This window comes from Rhipicephalus microplus, unplaced genomic scaffold (genome assembly GCF_043290135.1).
Source record: "Rhipicephalus microplus isolate Deutch F79 unplaced genomic scaffold, USDA_Rmic scaffold_198, whole genome shotgun sequence".
Lineage (NCBI taxonomy): Eukaryota > Metazoa > Arthropoda > Arachnida > Ixodida > Ixodidae > Rhipicephalus > Rhipicephalus microplus.
In genome coordinates, this window is record NW_027464769.1 from 271,832 (window position 1) to 289,964 (window position 18,133).

Genomic DNA, 18,133 nt, shown 5'->3' on the forward strand with positions numbered 1-18,133 from the left:
TACGCTTTCGAGAAACGACTCTACCCTGGATACTCGGTCGTTTTGCGCGGCCAGGGTGATCTGCAGTTGGGCGAAATTCTCCCCGAGCTTATTGATGCTTTCACTGAGCGCGGATAGCGTGTCTCGAAGCTCAGACCTGACTCGAATCGCTACACCTTCCTGTTCGTAGGCGACGGCCCTCTTCTTGGGAGCACTTTGACCCTCACTGCTGCTGTCGCCGGCTTTAGTGCTGTGCACCTCCATGGGTAGGGGCATTGTATCGGCGACGCATGCGGCGGCGGGTTGCGGTGGTGGGTTTCTCGCGTTCTTAATCTCAGCAATTTCGGACATAAGCCTGTTTATAGTTTCCTTCATCGCGGCGTTCTCGCGTTTCAGCTGGAAAATCTCGCGCGTGCTCTCCGCATGCTCTGGGAGTGACCCCGACAGTACTTCAACTGGCCCTCCTCGGACCGTGTCGGCCCAGGTTATAGAGCCCGACTTCTTGCTTCTCGCTGACACCCCGCTAGGCTGCTGTTGACGCCCGGTAGACCTGAATCGAGACCTGGAGCGGCTCCCAGACTTGTAGCGCCGGGCTCCTCCTCGGGACCGGGAGCGGCTCCTGGACCGGGAACGGCCCCTGAAATGGGACCGAGAACGTCGCCTGGAACGGCCCCCGGAACCACGTGACTGCTGGAAGTCCTGCCCATCCGTGAAGGGTGATGGTGGTGCCGTGGCTTGGCCTTGATCGGTGGCGCGAGACTTTTCCCAGCGCCTTCGTCGCACGACATACGGGATCTGGAATCTTTGCCTACAGTCCTTGTCAGCCGTGAGGTGTTGCCCACCACACAGCCTGCACTTGGGGGTACACTTGTGTTGTGCGTCAGGATTTGAAGCCCCACAGCCCCGACATACCATACGATGTCGCCTGGGCTGGGACACACATCAGCACGGTGACCGAGCCGACCACAAGCGTAGCAAATGTCTATTTTCTTGCGATAAAGCGAACATTGCACAAGGGTGGGGCCGTAGCGTACAAAGTTTGGGACTCTATGACCGTCGAAGGCGACGATTACCGTACCGGTGCTGCCTATGCGCTTGGCTGCCAGGGCTAGCGGATTTCTTTCATTTACAATCTTGTTGTCAATATCATTCGGGCCGTCTACGAGTGGAATACCTCGGATCACGCCCTTGCACGTGGAATGAGGGGCGGCCTCGTAGGCACTGACCTCGTATGTTCGGCCCATGACGACGATCTGCCGAACTTTGACGTAGTGGTTGGCATTTTCCCTTCTAGGTGTGCTGACAACCATAATATTCTGCTGCACGTTGGGGCATAGCGTGTCGCCCCGCAAATCTTCGGCGCAGATGCTTGTGGCTGCCAGGATTGCATCATCCACCACGGTGCAGCCGGTCTTGACAATATTGAGGCCTCCGCGGGGCCGAATCACGATCTTCGTATCCTCCCTGGGGAGCTGGGGCATCCGGCCAGCGCGAATGATTCTAGCCTTGATGTTATTGCCACTGTTGCGGCCTCGTGGGGCCTCGGCCGTTTTCGACTTCGTCTCGTTGAGAGTAGCACCATTAGGATTAGCGCCTGCCGAGCGCGCGCCAGCTCTTCTGGCGCCTGCAGACTGCCAACCTCGGTCTTCTGTCACCTCTTCGGGGGTTATGTCCTCCCCCACCACCTGATATTCCATTCTTTTCTGAAAATAAGCCCTGCGAAGAGCGAAAAGAGCACCCGGGAACGGCGACGCGGCTGGCGTCGCGCCGGCGTGGGCTTACCTCGTTAGGCTTAGCCCAGGCGGTGGCCGGCTCCGGAGAAAAACGTTCCAAAACGTGAAAATAGTCCACTCACGCAGCAGGTTTTGGCATCAAAATAGTCCTGGCACTTTCACTGATGCGACACAAACAAAGCTGAACGCTCACTTGAAAAATTCACTTGAAGATCATTGTAGGAAGCAGGAGCCACTCGAAGGTCGTATGAGCAACACAGACGCCCGCACAGCCCAGTGTGGCGGCGTTTTTTTCTCCCCAGTGAAAAGGTCGATAGAGTTCAGCACAAGGCTGCGCCCACAACATAGCAGAATCGGAGATGTGCCCCATGTATCTAACTGCACTCAAAAGTGTTTCGGGACGCCGACGTCAATGAGAGTAGTCCACTGCTATGGCCCCACAAAATGAGAAACTACTGCGGTCGTTGTGGTTCGCGAATAAGAAATGATTATTCAACGCATCAAGTATTTTGAAAACAAATATACTCTATGTCAAAACGAGTGCAATGGCGCCGTGTTGAAAAATACTGATTGAATAAGCGAAAGTGTGCGATTGAATGAAACATGTCGTCAGATATTATATTATCGGACAAGAATACTAATTGACTGGAGAGAGTGGGTCATTGGCTGGACCGCTTCGACTGAATAAGATATGGCGACAGAAGTTTACGGCGCCTGATATTATTGACACGATTTATGACTCACATGGTTCAGCTAATGCAAGTGGCACCTGGCTATGAGGAATGCTGTGCAGGTTGAGGCTGTTGAAGTTTGCGAAAGAGTTGTCAGCCCTTTTATGTAAAGCGCGCTTTTAGTTGAAACATCTAGCGGATCTGATGTCACACACAGAGTAGTTGTTTGTGTAATATAGTATAAATATTACCACGTGTGTGCTACGAAGAGGATGCACATGAGCATGAGCACGAAGAGGATGCACAGACGCACATGAGCATGATTTTATACAGATGGTGGAAACGGGAAAGAAGAGGAACGCTCTGGCACGTGGTATTAAAAAGACTGACCTGCTGCTCTCAGCTGCAATGATTAAAGATAAACGTAAGATATTACGAAAAATAAAAAATGTCTTCATCCTATGCTAATGCAACGACTTCCCCCTTAGTAGGTGAGGGCCACACACACACACAAATTACCAATCAAGCAAGAAAACCTGCTGCTGCTCTATTTGTCAGTGCTCTATGGTCTCTGCCTTCATGTCGCGACTCTACATGCGATACAAGGGCGGAGATGATAGTGTCACGCCACGTGATATGTAGCTGCTCTATTCGCCTTTTCGATCGGTTTCAACATAGCAAGAACAGCAACACGTGTTGCTGCCCGAGGAACTTCCGGTCACTTCAAATATCACTCCTCAACGCTGAAGAAGAAACCTTTTGTTTTAAGTGGTGCCAGAGAGATAAAAATCTATTTTTTCCGCTTACAGGTAAAATAAAGGCACTTGAAGATAAAGAGTAACTCTTGCCATGTTGTGAGTAGCTTAAAAGAAGGTATGTTTTAAATATTTGATCAGGAAGAGAATTGAACTGCTCTAAACAAGTGGGCTACTCGCTAAGAGCTTTGTTCCCCGCCAAAGCTAACATTGCTACGCCAGCGCACAAAACCAAAAGCCGTCCAGAAGCATTGTTTGTAAACATCGAGGAGGTCTATTACGTCGGCCACGGCCCGCACGTGTACGATTAAGAAGATTATCATGCTCATCGGCCTTGCTACGGTCACCGCAGAGAAAACGCCTCCACCATGTTCCGTCAATCAACCAGGTTCTGTGCTTGCTGTGGCCACTTTTTAGCTGAAAACTTCTCAATCTCATCTGCCGACGTAACTTTCTGCCTCTCGGTCTACGCGGCGTTGTTCTGGTCACGGAACTCGGCTGCTGGTCGGAAAGTCGCGGGATCTAATTTCGGGCGTGGCGATCGCAAATGGGAGGGGCCCGTCCGCTGTGAGATAACAGTGCACGCCGCTCAGAAACACCAGATGGCCGAAATTTCTGGAGCCCTCGACTACGACGTCTCTCACAATCACGTCGTGCTTTTGTGACGTTAAACCCCAGATATTCCTCTTTCTGCCTTTCGGTCACGTGATTACGTTCTCTCGCTATCTAGTATGCCACCCTTGAAGGCCAGTGGTTGGCTTCTTGATTTGATGCTACATGCGTGCGCCCACTTCTTGATTATCTCTAGGATGTCCTCAGCATTTCTCTGTTTCCTGATTCGCTAGCTATTTTCGTGTCGCCGAAAGGTCTCGCTAAACAACTTCGAGTGAAAAAAACAAGGGAGTAGTTTATTTCTCGCCTTCAGCACTCTTCCTGCAGGGTCTCCTTCTCGCATTTTATTTTTCGCAAATATCAGCACTTAGCTTTGAGTTTATAAGTGATAATAATAATTATTGGTATTTAACCTCTTCGAAAGCACGAAATTATTTTGTTGGGTGCCGTAGTGGAGGGCTCCGGAAAAGAGTAAAAAACAAGCAATGCATCAGTACCCCCTTAACCAGATTTCGCCCGAAGTGCTAGGTATTGCCAGAAAACCAGGCACTTTCCATCTGGTCTCCTGGATATAGATTGCATTTAACCAGGATCAGACATAAGAATTAAGGAATGGCATTGTCCAGCTTACCCTCGTTATTGTGGCGACAGCTTGGGTCGAGGCACTTGCCTGAAGGGAAGAATAAAATAATGCGATGAAGTTGAGGGACAACTGTGTCACCAAAATCATCTGTTGTGGGGCTCTCCACTCAGCTTTCGGTATAAAAAAAGACAATACTTACATTGCTGCCGCTGCTACAGAAGTTTGTGGAATCGCCGATGCACTGCAAGAAAAAGAAAGAGGAAAATAAATACGACGGATCTTCACTTCAAAAGGGGAATGAATCATTAGGATCATTCATGGGTCATCGTTATAATAACTAGCATATTTTATGTCTTCATAAAGTATTTTGACCGACGAATCGCGTCCCCAATGCAGAGCGAAAGCTTTTCCTGCTCATATACAATTTACCCTACCTTCCGTTATCCCTTCAAATTTCTTAATATTATCACTCTATGTAATTATTTGCTGAGATCGGCTACGTTTCCCAACACTCTGTTTGAATTCCGTTGCGCTGCATGCCACTCCTCTGAAATTGGCATTTTGAAAAGTCTTCAATCTTCTACATATTTACATCTTTGTAGTCAAAAACAAAGTACAGGCAGTTCAACGCGTGGTGGATCTGAGTAAAGAGTGGACCTGGCAGGCAAGCGCCACCACCTCGTCAAGGAAGGTCGAGTTCTTTCTTCCTTTGTTTCGTGTTTACCTCTTTCTATGCTGCCTTTTCTCCTCCTTTGCCATCTCTTAACCCTCACATCGCTCCTGTTCGACGCCATTTTTCTTTCCGCCCTCTCGTCCTATCTATCTATCTATCTATCTATCTATCTATCTATCTATCTATCTATCTATCTATCTATCTATCTATCTATCTATCTATCTATCTATCTATCTATCTATCTATCTATCTATCTATCTATCTATCTATCTATCTATCTATCTATCTATCTATCTATCTATCTATCTATCTATCTATCTATCTATCTATCTATCTATCTGTCTGTCTGTCTGTCTGTCTGTCTGTCTGTCTGTCTGTCTGTCTGTCTGTCTGTCTGTCTGTCTGTCTGTCTGTCTGTCTGTCTATCTATCTATCTATCTATCTATCTATCTATCTATCTATCTATCTATCTATCTATCTATCTATCTATCTATCTATCTATCTATCTATCTATCTGTCCATCTATCTGTCTGTCTGTCTGTCTGTCTGTCTGTCTGTCTGTCTGTCTGTCTGTCTGTCTGTCTGTCTGTCTGTCTGTCTGTCTGTCTGTCTGTCTGTCTGTCTGTCTGTCTGTCTGTCTGTCTGTCTCATGATTTAGTCACCCGATGGAAGTTGGAGGCCTTGCTCAACGCCCAGCCATCTTTAACTGGAGGCTCCATTCATACTCGTGAACATTGTCGACCAAAAAGCAAAGATAAGGTATTTTTGAGGTGCAAGACGAATACGTAAGTATTAATTGATGTCTCTTGATTTAGAAAATTCATAGATATGCAATTCCAAATCCCATAGTGTTTCTTACACGGCGCTGACAATGCGACGACATGCCAGAAAAAGCGGCTGTTTCCTACGCTTCGCTAAGACGATACGGTGCTGCTACCTACCATATGATCTGCGTTCTACCCGAGCTTTCGTTTCCCGACATTACTGTCAGATGGCGTCCACATATGACGCAGCGCCTCCGTATACAAGACTAGTCTTTCGACGACACTTCCAGTGAAGCATGCGGATACGTGGTCAATTTATTTACCCTCTCACCTCCTCGCTTTCGCATGCCGCTCGCCACCCGCACCTCCAGTTTTTTTCCCTGGGGCTATACATTATACTATGCATTACTATGCTATGCTTGGAGCTGTACGCACGTTCACGCTATTTGTGGCGCTTAAACAGTCTATAAAATAATCTGTCATGCTTTACCTTCTCCGCGGCTCCTTTCCCATTTCCTCACTTTGACATTTTTCTCCTCACCCACGCTTCCCTTTTTCACGCCTTGCTATATACACTATACATGATTCTGCTGTGATATGCTAGGTGCTGCGAGCCACATACCCGCTTTCTATGGCACATAATAAGCGGAGTCCTCAGCTCACGACAGCTGCCTCACTGCTCTATCCCGTGTGAAGGGCAATCTGTGCAAAGAAACTAGGCACGAAGAAGGAAGAAAGAACGCGAGACAACAGCAGACACCGACTGGAATATATTTTATGAAAGCCAAAGATTCTCCGGGATAGTTTGGTTGTTCAATATGGACGAGTTGATAAGACAAACGTTACATTGTTCGATTCGGACAAGCTTTACGCAAAGGGAAAACCAGACAAGGCGTGGTAATCCTATCTTTCCCCAGCTTGAAGTTATCAGGTCGAAAATCCGGAATGGGCCTCACTTACCCCGGAAAATACACCATATTCCCCTGTATATGCGCAGTGTTAAATCGGTCAAATTGGGTGTTTTAAATGATGGACCAGCGAACCTCGTTTAAGGTACAGTCATCTACTGATATCTGCCTACATTGAAATGATTGTAAGTGCCATCCTTCACTAAATGAACACAAAGTGTTGTCAGGGCTCAGAGATGGCACCACGCGAGAGACTGTCGCGAAACACTTTCTTTATTCTTAAGTACTGTGACACGTGTCCTTTAAAACCGTTCATGAGGTTGGATAAAGTTTAGGCTGATTATCTATTCGGGTCTCGGCAACATGTAATCCCAATTACGTGTATTTGCATCATAATTTGCATCATGCTGTATATGCTTACGTGTTCGTTTGCGGCAATATTTCCAGTTGGTGCACTCTTGTATCGTTCTTTTTCTTCCTTCCTTGTCTTTGCTTCCTTTCCTTTTACACTGAATGCCCTTCGCTCCAAGTACAAATAGCTACGCCCCTAAAAATACCTTTATGCGGTATTTTATTAATGGCAAAGAGCACGTGTTCTGTACCGATTAGTGTGCCCTCGTTAAACAACCCCTCTTCATCAAAGTACGCGCTGCTGACATTAACTGCTGGAATCGGTGCAACAGTTTATGCGCCTACGTAAATAGATGGTGTTCTAGAATTCAAAGGCGAGAAATTTAGAACCCACGCATTCTTTTATAGCGCGGAATACAAACGAGACATGCGAGTGAAAACATGACAGGCCCATGTAACCAGTTTATACGGCAGTGTCCTACAAGAGGCCACCATCTTTCCTTACAAGGCGTATATCTTTTAAATGCCGTGGGTAAACTATCGCTGTAAATAAAAAAAAAGTCAATACGTTGCGCTTCTTTTTCAGAAGATGCTTTACTGTTCAACAGGTGTGTCTAAGTGGCTTTCTAATCACTTACGCTGCCGATGCCCAAAATGTTGGTCAGTGTTGTATTGACGCACGATTCTGAAAAAAGAAATTAGAGAGAAAAATACAATTAGACATGCTATCAACAATTACTGTGGTTTCAATTTAACGCATCATTCACATTTTGACGGAGCAGTGGATGAAAAGCTGCAACCGAGCACACATAAAATGACGCACACACACACATGCTGTGTTTGCGCCATTTTATCCATACGTGATTTTTGCGTGGCTCCCTCACAAATAATGGCTCACCAGCTAACTCATCAGTAATTGTTAAGTACTTGATGTGATCACCGCAGAAGCAGATATACTGCGGACAAAGAAGAACAAACCAGAGGTGAATCACGTGCATGCTCGGTTGCTGTTCGGTTTTCGAACTTTCGGTGGCGGCCCACGTGATTGGCCAGAATTCAGCTTTAGGCGCCTACGATCGCTACCTTTTTTTATTAATATGATATATAAAGAGATGTTGGCGCACCATTATGGCACCGGCTACTCCTTAGCCGTTGATTGAAACTTGAACACGTATCTTGAAGCAAAACATACAAAGCAGTGCATGGAAAATAGAAAACTCAGGCACAGATATGCAAAGACACACTTATACGTACATATCACAATGGTAAGTAAATGTTTGAAAGTCATTGTAAGAAGTATCTGGAAACAACAAAACACAAACAACAAACACAAAACACAACAACAAAACAACAAAACACACGTCTGGTTCTTATAAAGATGCATTCGCTCGTATGTACATAATAGTCGACACGTCATTCATTTCACAACACACACGTGATGGGTGTCACATGATACTGTATATAATAAGTACATGTGTTACAAATGAAAGCTTGTTCTTTGTTAATACTTGTCAGCAATCCCGCTGTCTTGTAAAAAACGTGTTAATGCTTTTAAAGCGTGGGACTGTAAAACTCCAGTTGGCCACGGGCCCAGAAGTTTTTTCATGCTAAATGGTCTGTGGTCCAATGCGAACAGTTCGCTTTTAAGACGGCGTCTTGGCGTGTCATGATGTGGACAGTCTATGAGGAGGTGACATACGTCTTCATCTATAAATCCACAATCGCATTCGGGAGTTTCAGCTCTGCTGATTCTGTGCAAAAAATGTTTTGTGTATGTGGTGCCTAGCCTCAATCGGTGAATTAGAGTTTCCATCCTTCTATCTAATGCCAGCGTAATTTTGAATTAAATAAATGGATCGATGTGATATAAATCGCAGTTCTTTGTGCTTTGGTCAAACCAAGCAGTTTTGCTCATTTTGAAAGTTGTATTCTTTATAATACTACGCAATTCATTTTTCGAAATCGGTAAAGAAACAGTAACGTCTTTACGATGTGCTTGTCGTGCTGCTTTATCGGCAGCAGCGTTTCCAGGAATGTTGCAGTGGCCAGGTATCCACTGGAATTTGATCTCATGTTGCGCCTTCTTTGCTTTAGTGAGCTCCTTCAGCGTTTCGTATGTAATACTATCACTTATTACTGTCCTGTTTGTACTGGAGAGTGATCTTAATGCGGCCTGTGAGTCACTGAAAAGTACCCATTTTCTAGCGTCTGCTACCGAGTTTATAAACTTTAGAGCATACAGAATAGCGAAGAGCTCAGATGTAGATGACGTCGTGCGGCATAGTTTAAACGATTCCTGAATATTGAGCTGTGGTATGATAAATGCCGATGTTGAAGACGTTGTAGTACTTGAGCCATCTGTGTAAAGTATGTACCCTGGATACCGCATGTGTATCTGATAAAGCGCTAGTTGTTGAGCAGCTTGGATGAACATGTCTCTCTTTCTAATAATGCCATCCACTGAGAATTCAATGCTTGGTATAACAAGCACCCATGGAGGATAGTCCATTTCAGAGTTCCAAAATTCATGTCTGGGTAATATATGTACATTACTCTGTACTTCGTTATGAGCATTGCTTTTATCTCTTAGTAAAATCTCCAGCGCCAATGGGTGGTCCCTGTGTTGCGTCTGTAAGCGAAAAAAATGGCGGCATGTTTCAATTGTTCTCATGACTGGAAAGGGTGGTTGTCGAGTCTCTGCTATGACAAGGCTGCTGGAAGTCGCTCGTGGAACACCTATGCAGACGCGCAGTCCCCTAGCTAATAGTCTTTGAAGTCGCTCCTCTGAAGTGCGGGAAAGACCGTGTAACACTGCTGCAGAATATGCAACTTTTTGTCGTATTAAAGCATTGTGAACAGCGAGCATGGATGATACAGATCTGCCCCATGATGTCCCAGCAATTCTGCGGAGTATATTCACTAGCGTATTCACCTCGTTTTCGAGTTTCTTTATGTGAGGTGCCCATGATAGCTGCCTATCAAGTATTACTCCGAAAAATCGATGCTGTGTCACAATCATTAGTGGTTCTTCTTCTAAATTGAGATTGAAGTTCTTTAACTTCTTACGGGTGAAGGGCAATACAGCTGTCTTTGCGTGCGATAGAATCATTCCTCTTTCTTTTAAAAAGTTGTTGATAATATTTATTCCGTCTTGCAATGCAATCTGAATTAACCGTATGTCCGTGCCAGATGCCCAAATGCACACATCATCTGCATATAAGGAGTATTTCAACTTGGAAGGCAGTCTTTTAGCTAAATCAGCCATAACACAGTTGAAAAGAAAAGGGCTGAGTACGCTTCCTTGTGGCACTACCTGTCTGACGTCGTGTTCTGCACTTTTTCCTTCGCTCGTCTGAATGAATATTTTACGACCTGATAAAAATTTAGATACCCACCGCAAAGACATGCCGGACAGTCCAAGTTCCAGCATACTCAGCAGAACATGAGTGTGACTGACTGTGTCAAACGCCCTTTTGATATCCAAGAACACTGCGACCGTCAAACTACCACAGGCGCGTTCATGCTCCACATACGTTACTAAGTCCAGTATTGCATCCATTGTGCATCTCTGTTTCCTAAAACCTGTCAAGTAGTTGGAGAATACACCAGTTCTGTTGCACCACCATTGAAGTCGCGCATCAATCATTTTTTCCATTACCTTACATAAACAGCTTGTCAGACTGATTGGACGGAAGGATTCAAGGTTCAAGGGTGTCTTAGCCAGTTTTAGGATCGGAATGATGCGAGCAGACTTCCAAGACTCGGGTACAATTTCTTGCGTCCATAGATTATTGTAAATATCTAAAAGAATAGTTGTGCCTGTGGGCCCAAGGTTCATTAGGATATTATACGTAATGCCGTCCGGTCCAGAGGCCGATTTTTGACGACATGATGCTATAGCACAATGCAGCTCCCTTAACGTAAATACAGGGTCTAGCTGAGGATGCTGGGCCCAAAAGCAAGCATTAATTTTCTGGCTGGCTAATGCGACAGAATTATCAAATAAGGCACATTGTGATGCGGCGGGCCTACTGATAAGTTGACAAAATTCATCTGCTACCACAGCTTCCGGTTTGTCTAAAGCTACAGCAAGAGCACGAAATGGGAAGCTCTGTGATACAGGGCCACTAAGTGCTCGAATTACAAGCCAAATTCTTGGAACAGGTGTGTGGGGAGAGAGCGTGCCACAGAAATCACGCCAGCGTCGTTTACCTAAATTTTCTAGTCGTCTGCGCATTACACTGTGGATTTTCTGTGAATTTTCGTATGCTTCTAAACTTCCGCTGCGTCGATATGCCCTTTCTGAACGTCGTCTGATGGCTCTTAGATGTTCATACTCTCCATCGACTGCAGCATAGTCTTTTGGAATCGGGACTTTCTTTGTACATTTATTCGCATTATCTTGCAGAAATTCAGTAAACCTTTCAACTGTCGTCAGTTCACTATTTTGGTTTGTTAGGTGGTGCCAAAAAGCTTTCCAGTTCGTCAGTTTGCTGTAGCGTCTGGTGTCGTCTTTTCGCAAGTAGGGGTGACTTATTAGAATGGGAAAATGGTCACTCCCACGTGTTTCTACATCCGTTGTCCATACCACACCATTCACTAGATCTTGGGAACACAAGGTTACATCGCTGCAACTAGAGTAATTATGCCCTCGGAGAATAGTTGGGGAGCCGTCCTTTAAAATTGTCAAATTGCATTTGTCTGCGGCACACTCAACAATGTTCCCACGTGCATCACATGGATCACTACCCCAGATTATGTTGTGCGCATTAAAGTCTCCGCATATAAACGTATATGAATTAGAAATGTTGAAGATATTTGTTAGCTCTTCCACCGAAATGCGGCTTGAAGGTTGTAGCTAAAAAATGATCACTGTAAAGCACTGCTCACCAAAGGATACTTTGCAAGCGACGAATTCCGGGAAGTCCGAATCACTTGAGTTAACTTGATGAGAAGGTAGGTCTTTTCTGACGCACAAATGTACTCTGCTAGGACCACTTCGACGAGATGACTTATATATCACGTAGTTGGAGAGGCGGAAATCATCATTAATTCCTGCCTCTTGGATGCAAAGTATTGGAAATTTATACTGCAGGAGTTTACGGAAGTCAGCACACTTCCTTCAAAGACCATTGGCATTCCACTGGTATATGGAGACATCTTTGTAGCGCTTATTCATATGTTACTTGTCGCAGGTTTGACCCGGACTGTTGACACAGTAGTGCTTCCAGAGGCAGCAGGGCTTTTACTTCTGGCAGGTTGTTTGCTTCCGGTAGAGCAGACAGGATTGCCTTAAGTGCTGCGAAAAGCATTGGCAGAATCAATTGCATGACTGATGCAGAGGCACGGTCTCCATTGAATGGTTGATTTTCTGAGGCCTGTTGAGAATGACGTGGCGTTTCGATGTTGTAGTTGGGGCGAACACTGGCACTGTCGGTTTTGCTACTTTCCGGCAGAGGTCCCGTGGGCGTTCGTAGCTTTGACGCGTAGGTTGGTTTACTTGAAGGTACTTCTCGTGAGTGGTCTCTCGAGTGTGCTCTTGGCGGCTCTCTTGGCGGTTCTTTTGGCGTGCTTGCCGGCTGTTGTTGCGGTGGCCACTGAGGTGGATCACGTACAGGATGAACAATCTCAAGGTTTGGAGATGGTTCATTGGGGCGCAGTTTTCTTCCATGGATGAGCTCATGCCGACGCATTTTTGCAGCAGCTTTACTTTGCGAGCAGCCTGAATATGAGGCAGCGTGATTACCTGCACAGTTTGCACACTTAGGCTGAAGAACAGACTTGCACTCCTTATGATGGTGTTCTTCTGAGCAGATCTTACACCGGTGTGTGTTACGGCAACTTTTCGCCATGTGTCCGAATCGCTGGCAGTTATAGCACTGAAGTGCTGGACCAAGATATTCTTCCACTGGGTGACTGGTGAATCCTAAGTAGATTCTTCCTGGAATCGGGCGGTCATCTCGAAAAGTCAGGATCACTGAGTGAAGTGGACGCGTCGTTACTCCTCCATCTTCCTGGCGGTAGTATTTTATTTGCCGTCGCGCCGATATAACCCCTGCATCTGTCATGTACTCTAGGAGTTGTTCGTCTGAATACTGCAGAGGAACATGTTTTACTTTCCCAACGTTCCGAGTGTATGACTCTGGGATGAAAGGCTTAACTTCCAGGCCACCTACATTTGAAAGCATCAGAAGTCGCTTAGCTGAACTTAAGGAAGCAACGCTGACACTAAAGCTTCCATTTCTGGTCGTTCTGAATGACTGCACTTTTTCTTTAGCAGCGGAAACTACTTCAGCTGACACTCGATTGCGGTTCACTTTCCAGAAGCTAGCACCTTCAGCTGTTGGACGAAAGACGACTGGGATACCCTCTGCTCGTTTCTTTTTATAAGTAACCAACGTAAATGGTTCATCTTCGCCCATGTCTTCTTCATCACTTAGGTAATAAGTTGACGTTTTATCGTCGAGAGGATTCTCTTCTAAGCGAAGCTTCTTGCTCTCAACTTCATCGTCCTCCAATGCTGCTGTGCTCGCTGGAGCCATTTCACGGTTGTGAATTTGCAAACGTGCCGGTTTTATGATGCTTGGGCGCACCTGTGAGCCCCCAGGCTTTTCATTGTGGCCTGCAGTATCACTCATGCGGTTTAACGCACTTGGACGAGCATAAGGCTCGTGGCGATGGCTACCAACCACCGTAGTGGTCGCGTACTAGCCAAGTCTTTGATAGAGGAACCTCGTACCTGTAGGGCGCCGAGCCCTCGAAGTCTTTACCCGGCGTCTTGTTGGCACACCGCGAAGAAAAAACGGTGCCACGTTCTTCGTGGTTCCTCGCGACGCTATAGCTGCGTCGCAGTGGCGACGGCGGTGTCCTGTACAGCAACTCGATCGCTACCTTGTGGCAAATCAAGAGATCTCTTATGGTACGAAAGCCACACAGTCACGAACTTTTGAAATTTATTAAAATTTCTTTTCTTACTCAGAATCAGCCAATTGCTTTGATTTGTGGAGTTTACCGTCCCAAAACGACCATATGATTATGAGAGACGCCGTAGTGGAGGGCTCCGGAAATTTCGACCACCTGGGGTTCTTTAACGTGCACCCAAATCTGAGCACACGGGCCTACGACAATTACGCCTCCATCGAAAATGCAGCCGCCACAGCCGGGATTCGATCCCACGACCTGCGGGTTAGCAGCCAAGTATATACCTTAGCCATTAGACCACCGCGCCGGGGCCAGCTGATGGCCTTACAGAGAAGAATCGGTAAAGAACAAATTTGTGCTTAGACAATTAGGTTGATTGTTTCTGTTGTTTTTCACCCTTCAATGGACCCGTGGTGCCGGAAAGTTGCTTGCAGTGATTGAATGCTCTCGGTATAAACAAATTTCATAAACAAAATATGAATTGGACGAGTTATCAACGGCTGTTCCTGCGCGTACCAAGTTCAATTTAATCTATCGGTGTCTGCGACGGTCGTTATGTGAGCGTAGGTGCGTATTGCTAAAGTAGAAAAAGAAAATAATCTTCCACGAAATGGTAATGTCCACGTACGAATGTGTACATTTCTGTGACTGTTCAATTTGTAAATTTTCATATACGTACGTAATGAAGCTTTTAAAGGACAATGGTAGTGTGAGGATGCGGCGTAATGATGATGAAAACATAGTTCTCATCAAGCCCATATATGTAGGTATAATTTAGACGGCGCTACTTACGCACAGATGCGATTGTTACGTGTATTAGCTAATGTTTTCTTGTATGGAGAACCGACAACTTGGAGGCATGGGTAAATTCCACGTAGGATTTAAAATTATGTGTAGACGATGATTTTAGAAGAATATAGCATGTTTCCCCTTGACATGATTGCTAAATACCCAACAAAATAGTGCATATCGAGCTGATTTTATGACGCACACAAAACTTGCATTCCCACTTTTGGTTTCGTTGGTTATGGGTGGTACAACATTTTTGCTTGTAGCGTTTGAAAGAAACTGCATAGACGACTGATTCATGCAGCAAAATTATGGCAATTAATTGGAAATTTAACGAAATAAAAAAGTGACATTTTCTGAAAAATTGGTTTTCTCCACTTGGCCTCATACTTTAAAGGAACCTTGAAATACTTTTTCAAGTAACCATGGAATGAAATCATGGGAATAGATTATTGCCTCACGAATTCAACGCCACAAAAATTTCAAGAATCTGTCCAGTGGGAGTGGAGTCACAAAGGTTTGTTACATGCTGCAATTGCACTCTCTCTTCTCCCGTCCTGATGAAAGCGCTGTAAGCTAAACGGGGGGGCGGGGGGGGGGATATTGTCACAAAAAACGTCGCGCGCGCCTCGTGACATTAAGTACTTTTTTCTTTTTTTTTTCGTTTCAAATGCGCGGCTTTCTCAGTGTGATCGCGCGCGCACGCGCAGACAAGTAGCGGCCTCCCATGGCGATCTCTGTAACGAGCGAGCCCGCCATGATCAAATCAGCCAATGGCTGATATAAGGGCTTGCTGCGTGCGATTTTTGGGCATACTCCATCATTTGTCGAGAGAAGAGAAATCAACTTGCAGCTCACTTTGATAATTTATTGTGAATTTCATGACGCGTGCTGCGCAATAATATTTGGCTTGCGTGTTCTCGAGGCCTCTACTATCGATAGGCAGCGTTTCCTGACCATGCTTCAAAAGTGTCGCAGGGCCCCCTTAAGCAGATTTTCTAATTCAGTGTGCGATGTGCGCGCTACTTTTCTTCTGCGCTTTATCGATGGCAGTTGAGGCACGTGTCGTTCGCATCGTGTTCCGTCGGGTTGTTTCCCGCTTGAGGTGTAGCGCCGTAGAAGAGCCGGTGGCAGGACCAATCGTTCGCTTAGCCTGGCGGTAGCACCCCTCTCTTGCGCTTCGTCGTTCGCAGTGGCATGCTTTCGAGACGATTTGTAGCGATGTTAGGTTAATTATCTCTATTACGTCTGCCGCGGTGGTTCAGTGGCTACGTTGCCCTGTTGCTGAACTGAAGGTCGCGGGTTGGATCACGGCCGTGGCGGTCGCATTTCGGTGGAGGCCAAGTGGTTGAGGCCCGCGTATGCTGCGCGATGGCAGTGCAATTTAAAGAACACCAGATGGTCGAAATTTCCGGAGTTCTCCACTAGGGTGTGTCTGATATACGTATTGTAGTTTTGGGACGTAAAACACCAGGTAAAGTAATTATTATTATTATTATTATTATTATTAAAATCAATGGCTATTACTTTTTGCTTATTTTTATTTATAATATTTATTATACTTCATTCATTTTCACCTGGTTTTAAGCATTGCTAGCCGTTCTTTAGGATATTATTGACCACTTGCTTCTGAGCGCGATCATCACACGAAATGTATGCATGGGTGACAAGGTTCTTGAAGTGCTACGCACTTCAAGGACCTTCAAGGACCTTCAAACACATTTCAAGGACTAAGGACCAAACTCAAGGACAAGGGCCAAACTGTCAAACCTGGTGAGTGGCCCTTGAAGTGCGTAGCACTTCAAGGGCCACTCACCAGGTTTGACAGTTTCAATCTGACAAGCGCCATGCGTAGACGAGGCATTCACAATCACGTCCGCCTAAATTTGCAACGCGACGTGCCGTGAAAGCGGGTCAAACTTCAAGGAGAACCCTGCTCCCCCTTCCTTCAGCGGGCGCGCGCCCAGAGAATGAGGGCATGACGTGCACTTGTAAGTTGCCCTACGTACACGGCAGTGCAGTGACGTTCGTCGTCTACGTAGACGGCTGCGCTACGATGTTGCCAGCAGTAGCACGTGACATGAAAACTATTTCACTCGACACGCGTAGTTTATGTAGTATGTTGATTGTGGAAATTATTAAAACTTGAGATAAGTAATGAGACGCAATAAGGGAATGTGTGCGTCTTTTTCTCATTTTTCCTCGTGAATTGCAACGAGATACGGGGCTAATGTGCCGGCGTTTCGCATGCGTTCGTGCCTTCGCGGTCAGCACATCCAGCGGACGACAGCCGTAAAATTAACGCTCCTACGCAATCGCGCACTCATTGTGCTCATCTATTCTACCACGTCTAAGCCAGCCTTTCCAAACCATTCCGCGGAAACAGGCCAAAAAATAACGCTGGTCAACACATCAACGCCGCCCGCGTGCTCGGGGGTTTGGCATTGGGCTTGTTTACATTCCAGTACACTGTGGGCTTGTTCGAGCACGTCATGCGCACTTGACCTCTTCATCTGATGTAGGAGAGGGTAGAGAAAATATTTGGCTTGTGAAGGCTAGGCAGCGGAGCGGCAAGGGTTTCGATCTTGCCTCCTCTAATAATCGTTTCGCGGCGCTCCAAAAGAAAAAAAAAGATTTCCCAGCTCGCAATGAACCGATTGAGAAAAACAAAAAGTTTTGTGGCATAATGCTCCTAATTTGACACACAACAACTTCCATGGTCTAACTAAAATTGGTTATGGGGCCTGGTGAGTGGCCCTTCAAGAATGAAAACGAAGTGCGTAAGGCAACATGTATACTATACTCACGCGCTGAGGCTGTGGCGGATACTGCGAAGGTCACAACCAGAAAGGCCGCCGCAACTTTGGCGCAGGTCATGATTGTCTCTTTTTGTTCCGAGACTGGTGACTCAAGACGGTATCTGGGCGGTGTGTGAACCGAAATAGCGGGGTGCCTGTCTATTTAACCAGATCATCCAATGTCCACCCGGATACGGTGACGTGAGCAAAAAGGTCTTTCCGAGTCCGGGAGTAGATGTTTGTATACGTTCATTGTTTAAGCTATTTATCAAGGTGGTGCTTTCACGTGGGAACACCACACACAATGCGAGGAGTCGTTACTTGTTGATTTTTTTAAAGTTTGCTGCAGCACCCTTCGTAAACAGGCTTACATGGGCGAAACACTGCTCACAATCCGGGAACGTGTGGCAAAAATATAGCTAGGACACACGAAAGCTGTGACGTGGCGATAAACAAAGGAAGTAAGTGATTGAGCTGCTGTTTAATAATTCTTTTTTTTCAAGCGCATGTGTTCCCAATGTGTAAAACAGTGTAGCATGGTGTTTTATCGCTGCGAGAACCTTCGTTCAAACTGCTCTGTCTTTGGCCATCTTTGC

General features: G+C 45.9%; 1 protein-coding gene across 1 annotated transcript in view; it reads right to left on the reverse strand.

Annotated features, from left to right (window-relative positions):
* The window catches only part of LOC142791899 (uncharacterized), a 42,950-nt gene extending 25,258 nt beyond the window's left edge, over nucleotides 1–17,692 (reverse strand). The window contains exons 1-4 of the mRNA XM_075885575.1: nucleotides 17,547–17,692; nucleotides 7,668–7,714; nucleotides 4,533–4,574; nucleotides 4,382–4,420 (exon numbers count right to left, since the gene is read on the reverse strand). Coding sequence (XP_075741690.1) covers nucleotides 4,382–4,420; nucleotides 4,533–4,574; nucleotides 7,668–7,714; nucleotides 17,547–17,616 — 198 coding nt within the window. The 5' untranslated portion in view covers nucleotides 17,617–17,692. The remainder of the gene's footprint in view (nucleotides 1–4,381; nucleotides 4,421–4,532; nucleotides 4,575–7,667; nucleotides 7,715–17,546) is intronic.
* Nucleotides 17,693–18,133: the final 441 nt, after the last annotated feature.